We start from the raw sequence: 15,824 nt of genomic DNA on the forward strand, positions 1-15,824 counted from the left end.
CCCCCTCCACCCCCACCCCCATCGAAAGTGCAAGAAGGCCAACAACGACCTTTAATTACCACAGAACAATTACTCTTAGCCAAGAGTAAGCTTAATAAGGAAAGCAAACGACTCACTAAAAGTAAGAATTTAATTAACTCAAACGACTCACTAAAAGTAAGAATTTAATTAACTCAAACGACTCACTAAAAGTAAGAATTTAATTAACTCAAACGACTCACTAAAAGTAAGAATTTAATTAACTCAAACGACTCACTAAAAGTAAGAATTTAATTAACTCAAACGACTCACTAAAAGTAAGAATTTAATTAACTCAGATAGATGTGCTTTTATACCTCTTTCTGTGCCAGAAATTTTTTCATTGTTTAACTTTAATCAATACAATAAAAATCATACATAGTGAACATTCTTTGGTAAAAACTGAACACATAACAAAGTCATATTTGTCACCAAGAAGTGTTAAGTTCAGTGTAATGAAATACAGAGAGAATATAACATATCGAGGATATAAAGAAGTGATTTGCTGTCTCAGGAAAATCTGACTTAATTACCAGGTTTTACTTTTATATGTAAACTGATATATTATATTCAATTTTCATTGTTTAATAATAATACCCAAGACAAAATTTTTTTTTTGAAAGTAAATTAATTTATGAATATATGTTGTAAATTAAGTTGAAAGTTCAGAGTATGTTTGTGAGAGTATTCCAATTATTTATTAAGGATTAAATGAGTCATGTCCCTTTAATTGCACTTCATTGAGATGCTTTTGTGAATTTGATTACAGGAACAATAAGTCGTGCTGAAATTTATGATAGATTTAAAGAAACAGACTTCATACCCCTTGACTTTACCATAGTAAGTTGAAATATATATGTTATAGTTACACTATAGATATTAATTGGTTAGCGGTAAATACACTCACAGTTTTTCATTCACGAGGGGCGGAGCCCCGAGTGAATAAAAACTGTGAGTGTATTTACCGCTAACCAATTAATATCTATTGTGTAAGTTACTTGTACCAGAGGACCAATGAGAGAAAAGCAAGTTGATAATTAGCACCACCTACTACAAGGTGTCAAGCCACGGTCCGGAGTCTGTATAAATAGCTGTCTCCATCTGCAAGGATCATACTTAGCTGCGTCACTGCTACTGCAAATTGTTGATAACAAATTCGGAATTGGTACGTGTGAAGATATTGTACCTTTGGAATGTTGAAGACGCAGAAAACATGATTTTTGTCAGGTACAGGGGTAGCGATTGTAGGCTTTTATATTCAAGCCGTGAACTCTGAAAGAAAATTTATCTTTCTAGATGGTTTTTTTTTATTTTTTTTTTTATGAAAAAAGGGGGGATGGGTATGGGAAACATCACCATTGAACTTTTTCTATATGTCAATCAGCGCACAGAAAAAAATGAAATGATTTGTGACATTTTAATGAAAGTTTGAAATGGTATTGGAAGTAAAAAAAAAAAAACGCGGGGACTTCTGATGTGAAAATGCTATTTGTATTTGGAAACGGGAAAGAGAATGACGAGAAATCGAGATAGGATGTATCATTTACTGATTAAGGATACGCGGAGATAACATACAGAAACATTTTATGAAGTGAACATCGACAAGCTAATGTTAGTATTTTTTAAATTAAAAATGTTGACTTAATTCATTCATCAGCCAGGTCTGGAAATTGACATCATTCATTCATCAATCAAGGTCTTGTCACAGTATGGCTTGATGCCAAAAGGTGGGCGTGACTTAAAAAAACTGTGATTCTTCTGGCAAATACACCATAGTAACATCAAAGCAAAATCTAAATTTACCACCAGTCCTATGGTACAAATATATATATATATATATATACGTATTTATCATTTTGAAGTATTGAGCCATACATTCTTTTTTTCAATTCTTATGGAAAGTAATACAGTAAAACACGCTTATAGCGAAGTATATTTTTAAGCCATGGGGAGTGAAAATCACTTCACTGTAAGCTTCAATTCATTATAAGCATGTTTGCTATAAGCATGTTTTTCTGTATAGCCCTATTAAATTTGATCTCTATTTTTTTCAGCATACTTACATTTTATGTATATTAAACTTAAAAGTTTAGAAATGTAGCACATTTATAAAATTTGATTTTAAGTTTGTAAGGGACGGCAGGTTAGCAAATACAAAATGGACATGTTTTAATTATAGAGAGGGAAGTGTGAAATGATGTTACACACTAAGATCTAGATAAAAAGTTTTACATTTTTATTTGGAAATGGCTTTCAGATTTGTGTCCATCAGTTATGTGAAATAATGGGCTGTACCGCAGGTTACAATGAATTGATTGAAATACATGTAATTATTAGTTCCTTTGTTTTTACATCCTCATTATGCAAGATCTTAAAAGGAAAAAGAAAGGGGGGGGGGGGGCGGTTACTGTTTAGGCTATGTTTGATTGCCTTTTAAATTTTCATTTGATACAGAAGTTCCCTCTTATACTATAATATACATGTCCACTTGTATAATGAGATAAGCATGACATTGCAGAGCAGCTTATGGAAGGAGACGCTTAGCAGTCAGAGTATAATCACTCAATTAAACCTCAGTGGAATAGAACAGCTCACGGACATGTTCTTTGACTTGCTTGGAGTGAGAAAGGTTGATCTACCACATCTTACTTTACTAAACCTCAACGGTAAGGACTGAAATCAATCACAGATGTTATTACAGACTCCCAGTTCAAAATACACAAGATTGACTTACCACATCTTACTTTAATTACTAAACCTAAATGGTAAGGACTGAAATCAATCACAGATGTTATTAAACACCTACAGTACAAAATACACAAGATTGACTTACTGCATCTTACTTTACTTAACCTCAACGGTAAGGACTGAAATCAATCACAGATGTTATTGTACACCTACAGTACAAAATACTTAAGGTTGACTTACCACATCTTACTTTACTTAACCTCAACGGTACGGACAGAAATCAATCACAGATGTTATTACAGACTCCCAGTACAAAATACACAAGATTGACTTACTGCATCTTATCTTACTTATCTTAGTCTCAACGGTAAGGACTGAATTCAATCACAGATGTTATTACAAACTCCTAGTACAAAATACAAAAGATTAACTTAACCACATCATACTAATATAAAAACTTCCAGTACAAAATTCACAAAATTGACTTACCACATCTTACTTATGTAACAAAATCCCAGTACAAAATACACTAGATTGACTTTGATGCATATACTAGTAGAACTTTTCAATTTTCTGCCACTTTTTTACCCATCTGAGAATTTTTTTTAGTTCATTAAAATATTGACCAATGCAGGTAAAGCATATTGTGATGTGATCTTTCATTATCCAATCCAGTTTACACAACATTTGTTGTTTCTCATTAAATTCAGTTGCAATATACACAATTATTTTGAATGGATTATTATACGCTGTCACACATAAGGCTTTATTAAACAAGACTATGAGACTTAATGTAATCAAGTAGCCACGGGTAGGAGAGAGCTTTAAGTGGACTCCTAACCATGGCTTAAGACGATGCTGATTCTCACATAAAAAAACTTTTCTTCATTATTACCTTGCCAACTACATAAAATTATACCAATTGTCTTTAATTCAATAAATCATAATCATTCTACTGTTTGCAATTCAGCAGTTTTTCTGTAGTGAAATTCTTTCTGAATTTTATGTTTATCTGTTGAATTATTTAGGCTGCTGTAACATCACAGATTTTGGGATTTACTGGGTTGTGCAGAACTTACATGAGATTACAGCAGTAAGTAGAGAGTCAGATAAATAACACCTAATAACACCACAAAACAAAAAGTAAAATACTGAACTAGTGTAATACCTAAAAGCAGAGAGTGATCAGATACTGAACTTGTGTAATATCACAAAGCAGAGTCAAATACTGAACTTATATAATACCTCGAAGCAAAAAGTCAAATACTGAACTTGTGTAATACCACAGAGCAAAAAGTTAATACTGAACTTATATAATACCACAAAGCAAAAAGTTAAATACTGAACTAATATAATACCACAAAGCAAAAAGCTAAATACTGAACTGTAATAACACCCCAAAGCAGAGAGTCAGATACTGAACATATTTAATACCACAATGCAGAGAGTCAGATACCAAACTCGTATAATACCACAAAGCAGAGAGTCAGATACTGAACTCATCTGATACCAGAAAGCAGAGAGTCAGATACTGGAGTCGTAAAATACCACAAAGCAGAGAGTCAGATACTGAACTCATATAATACCACAAAGCAGAGAGTCAGATACTGAACTGGTAAAATACCACAAAGCAGAGAGTCACATACTGAACATATTTAATACCACAAAGCAGAGAGTCAGATACCAAACTCATATAATACCACAAAGCAGAGAGTCAGATACTGAACTCATCTGATACCACAAAGCAGAGAGTCAGATACTGAACTCATATAATACCACAAAGCAGAGAGTCAGATACTGAACTCGTAAAATACCAAAAGCAGAGAGTCAGATACTGAACTCATATAATACCACAAAGCAGAGAGTCAGATACTGAACTCATATAATACCGCAAAGCAGATAGTCAGATACTGAACTCATATAAAACCACAAAGCAGAGAGTCAGATACTGAACTCATATAATACCACAAAGCAGAGAGTCAGATACTGAACTCATCTGATACCACAAAGCAGAGAGTCAGATACTGAACTCATATAATACCACAAAGCAGAGAGTCAGATACTGGACTCGTAAATTACAACAAAGCAGAGAGTCAGATACTGAACTCATATAATACCACAAAGCAGAGAGTCAGATACTGAACTCGTAAAATACAACAAAGCAGAGAGTCAGATACTGAACTCATATAATACCACAAAGCAGAGAGTCAGATACTGAACTCATATAATACCACAAAGCAGAGAGTCAGATACTGAACTCGCAAAATACCACAAAGCAGAGAGTCAGATACTGAACTCATATAATACCACAAAGCAGAGAGTCAGATACTGAACTCATAAAATACCACAAAGCAGAGAGTCAGATAATGAACTCATATAATACCACAAAGCAGAGAGTCAGATACTGAACTCATATAAAACCACAAAGCAGAGAGTCAGATACTGAACTCATATGATACCACAAAGCAGAGAGTCAGATACTGAACTCATATAATACCAAAAAGCAGAGAGTCAGATACTGAACTCATATGATACCACAAAGCAGAGAGTCAGATACTGAACTCATATAATACAACAAAGCAGAGAGTCAGATACTGAACTCATATAATACAACAAAGCAGAGAGTCAGTTACTGGGCTCATATAATACCACAAAGCAGAGAGTCAGATACTGAACTCATATAATACCACAAAGCAGAGAGTCAGATACTGAACTCATATAATACCACAAAGCAGAGAGTCAGATACTGAACTCATATAATACCACAAAGCAGAGAGTCAGATACTGGAGTCGTAAAATACCACAAAGCAGAGAGTCAGATACTGAACTCATATAATACCACAAAGCAGAGAGTCAGATACTGAACTGGTAAAATACCACAAAGCAGAGAGTCAGATACTGAACTCATATAATACCACAAAGCAGAGAGTCAGATACTGAACTCATAAAATACCACAAAGCAGAGAGTCAGATACTGAACTCATATAATACCACAAAGCAGAGAGTCAGATACTGAACTCATATAATACCACAAAGCAGAGAGTCAGATACTGAACTCATAAAATACCACAAAGCAGAGAGTCAGATACTGAACTCATATAATACCACAAAGCAGAGAGTAAGTTACTAAACAAAATAAAAAGTCAATACTGAAAGATACTGAATTTCTGTAATACCAAAAAGCAGGGAGTCAAATATTGAACTTTTGCATAATTTACAAACACTCAAGTAAATGAATTCAGTCTGTTAATTTACTCACTTGACAAGTGAGCATTATGGTACAAATGCCTTATTTTGATTTATTCCAAATTTTAGATTTCAATGAAAGGCTGCACAGAAGTGACTGAACGTTCCGTCCATTACATCGCAGATGGACGAGTTAATCTACGAGATTGTCAGATGTCGTCCACTCAGTGCCGAGCCATTCCACTCAAGTTAGGTAATAATTATCACTAGTCTCTAGTTGGTCATAATATGTACTGTCTTACTTTTACTATTTTTTGGATAAGTTCTGCTATTTTTTAAGCAGGATAACGTTAGAAAGAAAGTGTAAGGCAGTAGACTCATTGGTTGTTATCGACTTTTTTTTAAAGTAATGCATAACATTACAATTACTTGTAATTGAAAGATGGGTCCATTACACACTACATCCCATTACTTTGAAAAAATGTAATGATTACAATGCATTACCATTACACATTACCATTACTCCAGGTGTGCTGACTGATGAGGCAGGGGTCCTGCATTCAGATTCAAGTCCAGTCATTTTCTCCTTTCCTGTGACATACTTTTTTTTATTAATCAGTACATGTATATTTACTTAGGTAGTCTTAATTACTGGAGTATAATGTGAAATTAGCAATATGATTGAAACAAAGCTCAGTTTTAAGTAGGTAACTGGGCAATCAGAAAAATACTGCCAGTTACAAGATTTCCTGTGTCTCTGTTTACAAAAAAAAATCAAGAGTTACTTAACTTGGACATTATCGGATAACATGCATAAAAAAGAAATATAACCTTCAACATTTCTCCCTTTGATTTGTATTTCACATTCTTAAATTTCTTTAAAAAAAAAAAATAAAAATAAAAAGTAACTTCTGTAAATTATTATAACCAAGCAAAACCTTTAGTGATGGCAAAATTTAAAAAAATAAAAATAAAATGAAATAAAATAATAAAATAAAATTAAATTAAAAAAACAAAAACAAAAACAAAAAAAACAAAAAAAACAAAAAAAACAAAAAAAAAACAAAGAGAAAAAAAATGAATGAGGCTATCTTTGAAAAAATGTTTGTTTGCCCACTCCCAACTGACTGGTTGAAAATGGCCCAACTCAAAACTTTTTTAGCTTCAAGGAAACAATTTTTGAAAATTCATTCCAGAATTTTCTCATCCCAAGTACTTGTTGATGGGTCCCATCAATAAGTATTTTAATTTTATTTATTTACATTTGCTGTGTTTTTCTACTTATCAAATATTTAAACAACCCAAATAATTTAGGAGAACTGATATGATTGTTAACTTTCTTCTAATATTTAAAATTTGTGTTTATCTTTCATAAGAAAAATGATCTTGGAATAATTTTAATCTATACAGAATTCTGTGATTTGCTTTGACAGAAAAATCTCTTGGACTATTCAGCTTCAAAGCTTGTCCCCTGATATCTCCATCAACAGAGACCTACAATAACCACTCAATCTCTGCTCTGGCTCAGGGATCCAATCAAAGTAAGCATTCTATCCACTGAGGTATTCTCCTCCAATCAAAGTAAGCATTCTATTCACTGAAGGATTCTTCTCCAATCAAAGTAAGCATTCTATCCACTGAGGGATTCTCATCCAGTCAAAGTGAGCATTCTATCTACTGAGGGATTCTCTTCCAGTCAAAGTAAGCATTCTATTCACTGAGGTATTCTCGTCCAGTTCAAAGTAAGCATTCAATTCACTGAGGGATTCTCATCCAGTCAAAGTTAGCATTCTATCCACTGAAGAATTCTCATTCTATCAAAGTTAGCATTCTATCCACTGAGGGATTCTCCTCCAGTCAAAGTAAGCATTCTGTCCTCTGAGGTATTCTTGTCCAATCAAAGTAAGCATTCTATCCACTGAGGTATTCTCTTTCAAACAAAGTAAGCATTCTATTCACTGAGGGATTCTCGTCCTGTTCAAAGTAAGCATTCTATCTACAGAGGGATTCTCATCCAGTCAAAGTAAGCATTCTATCCACTGAGGGATTCTCCTCCAGTCAAAGTAAGCATTCTGTCCTCTGAGGTATTCTTGTCCAATCAAAGTAAGCATTCTATCCACTGAGGTATTCTCTTTCAAACAAAGTAAGCATTCTATTCACTGAGGGATTCTCGTCTTGTTCAAAGTAAGCATTCTATCTACTGAGGGATTCTCATCCAGTCAAAGTAAGCATTCTATCCACTGAGGGATTCTCCTCCAGTCAAAGTAAGCATTCTGTCCTCTGAGGTATTCTTGTCCAATCAAAGTAAGCATTCTACCCACTAAGGGATTCTCGTCCAGTCAAAGTAAGCATTCTATCCACTGAAGGATTCTTGTCCAATCAAAGTAAGCATTCTATCCACTTAGGGATTCTTGTCCAGTCAAAGTAAGCATTCTATCCACTGAGGGATTCTCATCCAATCAGAGTAAGCTTTCTATCCATTGAGGGTTTCTCTTCCAGTCAAAGTAAGCATTCTAACCACTGAGGGATTATTTTCTACTCAAAGTAAGCAATCTATCCATTGAGGGATTCTCATCCAGTCAAAGTAAGCATTCTATCCACTGAGGGATTCTTTTCTACTAAAAGTGAGTATTCTATCCAGTCAAAGTAAGTATTCTATCCACTGAGGAATTCTCGTCCAGTCAAAGAAAGCATTCTATCCACTGAGGGATTCTTATCCAGTCAAAGTAAGCATTCTATCCACTGAGGGATTCTCATCCAGTTAAAGAAAGCATTCTATCCACTGAGGGATTCTCATCCAATCAAAGTAAGCAATCTATCCATTGAGGGATTCTCATCCAGTCAAAGTAAGCATTCTATCCACTAGGGATTCTCGTCCACTCAAAGTAGGCAATCTATCCACTGAGGGATTCTCGTCCAGTCAAAGTTAGCATTCTATCCACTGAGGGATTCTCGTCCAGTCATAGTAAGCATTCTATCCACTGAGGAATTCTCATCCAGTCAAAATAAGCACTATCCACTAGGGATTCTCATCCACTCAAAGTAAGCATTCTATCCACTGAGGGATTTTCTTCCAGTCAAAGTAAGCATTCTATCCACTGAGGGATTCTCGTCCAATCAAAGTAAGCAATCTATCCACTGAGGGATTCTCATCCAGTCAAAGTAAGCAATCTATCCACTGAGGGATTCTCCTCCAGTCAAAGTAAGCATTCTATCCACTGAGGGATTCTTATCCAGTCAAAGTAAGCATTCTATCTCTGAGGGATTTTCATCCAGTCAAAGTAAGCATTCTATCCACTTAGTTAAACTCCTCTAGTCAAAATCAGCATTCTCTCCAATCAGGGGTATCCTCAGGTCAGAGTCAGCATGTTCATCTATTCAGGTTTACTCATCCAGTCAAATCAAGCATTCTTCCACTGAGGATATTCCTCCATCAAGACAGGCATTATATCCACTAAGGAATATCTGTCCTGACTAAATTATTGTTCTATACAACTGGGATATTTGGGATATCTGGGATATTACAACTGGAACATTGTGTGAAATAATAATTATATTCAAAAAATTAAGAGATACTGTATCAAAGAACCAAAGAATGAAGTACTTTGTACTCATATTTAAGTATATTCCTACATTGCACATAGTATATTGAACTCACGTGATATGCCAATAAATAGTTCATGGTGCACATATCCATGGATGCTCTGATATTGTAGTACATGTAATAGTTGTACAAGAATGCTTTAACACTAAATAAGTATACATTGTACACATATATATGAATACTCAAACAATGTAAATAGTTAACTGTATATAGTAATGTATATAGTAAACATATCCAAGGATCCTCCTACAAAGTAGATAGTACATTGTACACATATCCATGGATACTCTAACAATGTAGATAGTACATTGTACACATATCCAAGGATACTCTAACAATGTAGATAGTACATTGTACACATATCTAAGTATATTCCTACAATGTAGATAGTACACTGTACACATATCCAAGGATACTCTAACAATGTAGATGGTACATTGTACATATATATGAAGGTACTTGAACAATGTAGATAGTCAATTGTACACATATCTAAGGGTACTCCTACATGTAGGTAATTGTATACATAAATAAGGTAATCCTACATGTAGGTAGTTAATTGTACACATATATAAGGGTAATCGTACATGTAGGTAGTTAATTGTACAGATATCTTAGAATACTCCTGCATGTAGTTAGTTAATTTTACAAATATCTTAGGATACTCCTACAACTAGGTTGTTAACTGTACATATATCTTAGAATACTCCTACAAGTAGATAGTTAAATTTACACATATCCTAGGATACTTCTTCAAGTAGGTGGTCAATTGTACACATCTGTTAGGATAATCCTTCAAGCAGATAGGGTTAATTGTACAAATATCTTAGGATACTCATACAAGTACATGCAAGTAGTTTATAATTAATTGTACACATATTTTAGAATACTCCTACAAGTACATGTAGGTAGTTGATTAATTGTACACATATCTTACAATACTCCTACAAGTACATGTAGGTGGTTAATTAATTGTACACATATCTTACAATACTCCTACAAGTACATGTAGTTAGTTAATTAATTGAACACATATCTTACAATACTCCTACAAGTACATGTAGGTAGTTAATTAATTGTACACATATCTTACAATACTCCTATTATTGTACACGTATCTTAGGATATTCCTACAAGTAGGTAGTTAATTATACACATGAAATGTCTTAGGATTTTCCTACCATGTAGTACAATTAATAATCAGCAGATTAAAGCAAGGAATCCCAATAGAGAATCATAATTATACCCCCGCTCCGAAGGAGAGGGGGGTATACTGTTTTACCCTTGTATGTCTGTCTGTCCGTCTGTCTGTCTGTGTGTCTGTCCGTAACAAATTTTGGTCGCAGTTTTCTCAGCAATTACTCATCGCTGATGCTTGAAATTTTAGCACAATCTTTGTTTAGGCATGCCATATGGTGGGATACATTTTTGTGAGAATCTGATGTCAACTTCCTGTTTATCCGTGCATCTGTCCGTACCATACATATCAAATTTTGGTCGCAGTTTTCTCAGCAATTACTTATTGCTGATGCTTGAAATTTTAGCACAACTTTGTTTAGGCATGCCGTATGGTGGGATTCATTTTTGTGAGAATCTGATGTCAACTTTCTGCTTATCCGTACGTCTGTCCGTACCATTCATAACAAATTTTGGTCACAGTTTTCTCAGCAATTACTTATCGCTGATGCTTGAAATTTTAGCACACTCTTTGTTGAGGCATGCCATATGGTCAGATTCATTTTTGTGAGAATCAGATGTCAACTTCCTGTTTATCCGTGCATCTGTTTGTACCATACATATCAAATTTTGGTTGCAGTTTTCTCAGCAATTATTCATCGTAGATACTTGAAAGTTTAGCACACTCTTTGTTTAGGCATGCCATATGGTGGGATTCATTTTTGTGAGAATCTGATGTCAACTTCCTGTTTATCTGTGCATCTGTCCGTACCATACATAAAAAATTTTGGTCGCAGTTTTCTCAGTAATTCCTCATCACAGATGCTTGAAATTTTAATACACTCTTTGTTTAGGCATGTTATATGGCGGGATTCATTTTTGTACGAAACTGATGTCAACTTCCTGTTTATCCATACGTCTGTCCGTACCATACATTACAAATTTTTGTTGCAGATTTCTCAGCAACTACTTTTTGCAGATTCTTGAAAGTTTAGCCCACTCTTTGTTTAGGCATGTCCTATGGTGGAATTCATTTTTCTATGAATCTGATGTCAACTTCTTGTTTATCCCTGTGCTTGTCCAAAAATGAACTTGTGTATTCACATCAGAGCGGGGGTATTATTAGTGAGCATTGGCTCATAGACTTCTTGTTTACCCTAAACAGCTATTGTATATAGTGAAATTTTCACCCCTATTTTATTTTTTTCCTTTCACTCTAATTGCAAGTGGGTGAATTTAAAATGTCAAAAATCAAAAGAAAAAAACATTATCTCCTTAACACAACTGTGTGCATTTAAAATGGAGCTAAATTGATGCGAGTGCGAAAGGACAAAAATAACCATGCATACATGATCATTATGTATGTTCTTTCCTTTTCAGTGGATCAGACAGGAAATGCATGGATAAATCTTGATAAATACAAGGTGGTCATTCTGAATGAGGGAGGAAATAAGAGTCTAGGGGAAAGAATTACAAACAAACCAAGCTCGGGAAAAGGGGTTCAGACATGGCTGGATTGGAAACCCAAAGCTGACTCCTCAGTCACCATTAATCTGATAGAGATAGACCAAAAATCAGTAAGTAAACCCAAGGCTGACTCCTCAGTTACCAATAATCTGATAGAGATAGACAGATAATCAGTAAGTAAACCCAAGGTCAGTCAGTCACCATTAATCTGATAGAGATAGAGAATCAGTAAGTAAACCCAAGACTGACTCCTCAGTCACCATCAATCTGATAGAGATAGACAGAGAATCAGTAAATAAACCCAAGGCTGATTCCTCAGTCACCATCAATCTGATAGAGATAGACAGATAATCAGTAAGTAAACCCAAGGTCAGTCAGTCACCATTAATCTGATAGAGAATCAGTAAGTAACCCAAGGTCAAGTAGTCAGTTTCCATCAATCTGATAGAGATTGATAGAGAATCAGTAAGTAAACCCAAGGTCAAGTAGTCAGTCACCATCAATCTGATAGAGATTGACAGAGAATCAGTAAGTAAACCAAAGGTCAAGTAGTCAGTCACCATCAATCTGATAGAGATAGAAAATTAGTAAGTAAACCCAAGGTCAAGTAGTCAGTTACCATCAATCTGATAGATAGAAAATTTTCACCCTGATTTTCACATGATGCTGCACCTCGGTTGACAATGGTTTTCGAGGGGTGAAAATGTTCAATGTTACACTCAACTACATGCAATATTTATATAATAATGTCATAAGTTTTTATAATTTTGAAATCTAAACATTTTAAGGAATCTCCTGTTTCATGATTCATTATTCCATTAGGATTTTTTTAAATATTGTACATGTAGTACATTACAGGCATTGAAATGGTCATTTGACCACGTGTAGAATTTTTGCCTCCAAGGTTAAGAATATAATGAATGTCTTCTTTTTTTCAGTGCAAATCAAACTTTTCTTAATTTTTTCAGAGATTTGAGGGACTGGTCCTGAGCAATGGAGGAGTGGTTATTCTCCCGTTCTCTGATAAGACACCATCTTACATCCAGAAGATTGCCAGCACGATCCTGTCGATCGTTAGTCAGGTACACCACAAATTATTACTGCAGCATCTTTATACTTATTGTCAGTTCATGCTTTCAGTAAAACTGTCATATGAAAGTCACTGGGGCCTCAGATTTTCTTTACTTATATTCTTTATAAGAAACGTAGTGAAAAGGGGATTCTTAAATTTCTTTTAACCGAAATTTCAAACCTATAGTTTTACTGTATGACAAATTCATATTTTTTCACTGTTTTCTAATTGTTGACTTTCACTTTTAAAATTAAGGGACATGTTTTATGATTTGCTCTTTGATTAATGTTGTCTCTATACTTTAGTATCCAGAGACAAGTTTTATGATTTACTCTTTGATCAGTGTTGTCTCTATACTTTAGTATCCAGAGACAAGTTTTATGATTTGCTCTTTGATAAATGTTGTCTCTATACTTTAGTATCCAGAGACAAGTTTTATGATTTGCTCTTTGATCAATGTTGTCTCTATACTTAAGTAACCAGAGACAAGTTTTATGATTTGCTCTTTGATCAATGTTGTCTCTATACTTTAGTATCCAGAGACAAATTTTATGATTTGCTCTTTGATCAATGTTGTCTCTATACTTAAGTAACCAGAGACAAGTTTTATGATTTGCTCTTTGATCAATGTTGTCTCTATACTTTAGTATCCAGAGACAAATTTTATGATTTGCTCTTTGATCAATGTTGTCTCTATACTTTAGTATCCAGATCAGTGGTGTCTCTATACTTTAGTATCCAGAGACAAGTTTCATGATTTACTCTTTGATCAGTGTTGTCTCTATACTTTAGTATCCAGAGACAAGTTTTATGATTTACTCTTTGATCAGTGTTGTCTCTATACTTTAGTATCCAGAGACAAGTTTTATGATTTGCTCTTTGATCAATGTTGTCTCTATACTTTAGTATCCAGAGACAAATTTTATGATTTGCTCTTTGATCAATGTTGTCTCTATACTTGAGTATCTAGAGACAGGCTTTATGATTTGCTCTTTGATAAATGTTGTCTCTATACTTTAGTATCCAGAGAGCAAGTTTATGATTTACTCTTTGATCAGTGTTGTCTCTATACTTTAGTATCCAGAGACAAGTTTTATGATTTGCTCTTTGATAAATGTTGTCTCTATACTTTAGTATCCAGAGAGCAAGTTTATGATTTACTCTTTGATCAGTGTTGTCTCTATACTTTAGTATCCAGAGACAAGTTTTATGATTTGCTCTTTGATCAATGTTGTCTCTATACTTAAGTAACCAGAGACAAGTTTTATGATTTGCTCTTTGATCAATGTTGTCTCTATACTTAAGTAACCAGAGACAAATTTTATGATTTGCTCTTTGATCAATGTTGTCTCTATACTTAAGTAACCAGAGACAAGTTTTATGATTTGCTCTTTGATCAATGTTGTCTCTGTACTTTAGTATCCAGAGACAAGTTTTATGATTTGCTCTTTGATCAATGTTGTCTCTATACTTGAGTATCTAGACACAGGCTTTATGATTTGCTCTTTGATCAATGTTGTCTCTATACTTTAGTACCCAGGGACAGGTTTTATGATTTGCTCTTTGATCAATGTTGTCTCTATACTTTAGTATCCAGAGACAAGTTTTATGATTTGCTCTTTGATCTATGTTGTCTCTATACTTTAGTACCCAGAGACAGGTTTTATGATCTGCAATCCTGGATATGATGCTTCACCTGCAACAGAACATAAATTGAAGGACATTATACACAGGGTCAAGGACACATTGACTGTTGCTATGGAGAGTCTTGCAGAAGAACTGAACAAGGAGTAAGTTTACAATTTCTAGAGCTAGTGGTCTTGTTGGTGGATTGTGATCAACAGTAAATTCTCTGTAGTAATTTTATATTTTTATATAAGGCAATTTTGATGAAGGAATTATAAGCATCAAAATGAAAAGTTTCAACATGTTCTTCTGTTGTTTGAATAATACTCAACCGATAGCACTGAAAGCAATTTTGATTTTACTATAACACTGTTACATAACTCATAAGCAGATTAAAGATGATTTACACTAACTTAGCTAGATTATTTATTTATATTGATATCATATCTCATATGAACCTTTTTGAAAAATTAATAAAAGTTTTTGTTGGTCCTATTTTCTTTGTGCTTTCTGACTTATTTAAGAATTTTAACTTCCTTAATAGCCTTGGAAAAAATTTGAAATTTATTGCACAATACCACTAAAATAGTCAGATGTTTGAAATGTAGAAATATGGTTGAACTTTGATAACTTAAATACATTGGACATATTGAAATGAGTTGGCAGTTTCAACCACTTTCTCTTTATGTATATTAAACTCAGTATCTTGGTTCCTTGTTCTTTTTTTTCAATCCCATCAACTTTGAGATAACAAGGCTTGGAAAGCAGGTCAGACGCATATTTTGGGGTTCTCTATAGCAAAACATGCACACTGTCATTTTTTCTTTGATATATACCAGTATCTTCCTATACCTCTGAATAAATACATTGAGACTTTCAAAGAATCTTCATTACATTAAGTGCCATTGTCCATGGTTGTCCCTAAAAATTGGAATAGCAAGGATATTAAAAAAGGGTAGAAGGGTGTCTGGGGCTCCTCCCCAAGCA

General features: G+C 34.1%; 1 protein-coding gene across 1 annotated transcript in view; it reads left to right on the forward strand.

Annotated features, from left to right (window-relative positions):
* The window catches only part of LOC133182455 (uncharacterized), an 89,132-nt gene that overhangs the window by 687 nt on the left and 72,621 nt on the right, over positions 1–15,824 (forward strand). The window contains exons 2-10 of the mRNA XM_061317304.1: positions 1–121; positions 788–858; positions 2,537–2,684; positions 3,735–3,799; positions 6,022–6,145; positions 7,326–7,433; positions 12,053–12,249; positions 13,108–13,221; positions 14,859–15,001. The exon at positions 1–121 is cut by the window's left edge and continues 39 nt beyond it. Coding sequence (XP_061173288.1) covers positions 1–121; positions 788–858; positions 2,537–2,684; positions 3,735–3,799; positions 6,022–6,145; positions 7,326–7,433; positions 12,053–12,249; positions 13,108–13,221; positions 14,859–15,001 — 1,091 coding nt within the window. The remainder of the gene's footprint in view (positions 122–787; positions 859–2,536; positions 2,685–3,734; positions 3,800–6,021; positions 6,146–7,325; positions 7,434–12,052; positions 12,250–13,107; positions 13,222–14,858; positions 15,002–15,824) is intronic.

Source organism: Saccostrea echinata, unplaced genomic scaffold, assembly GCF_033153115.1.
Source record: "Saccostrea echinata isolate AGI-Se365-2 ecotype Australia unplaced genomic scaffold, CSIRO_AGI_Sech_v1 ptg000009l, whole genome shotgun sequence".
NCBI lineage: Eukaryota > Metazoa > Mollusca > Bivalvia > Ostreida > Ostreidae > Saccostrea > Saccostrea echinata.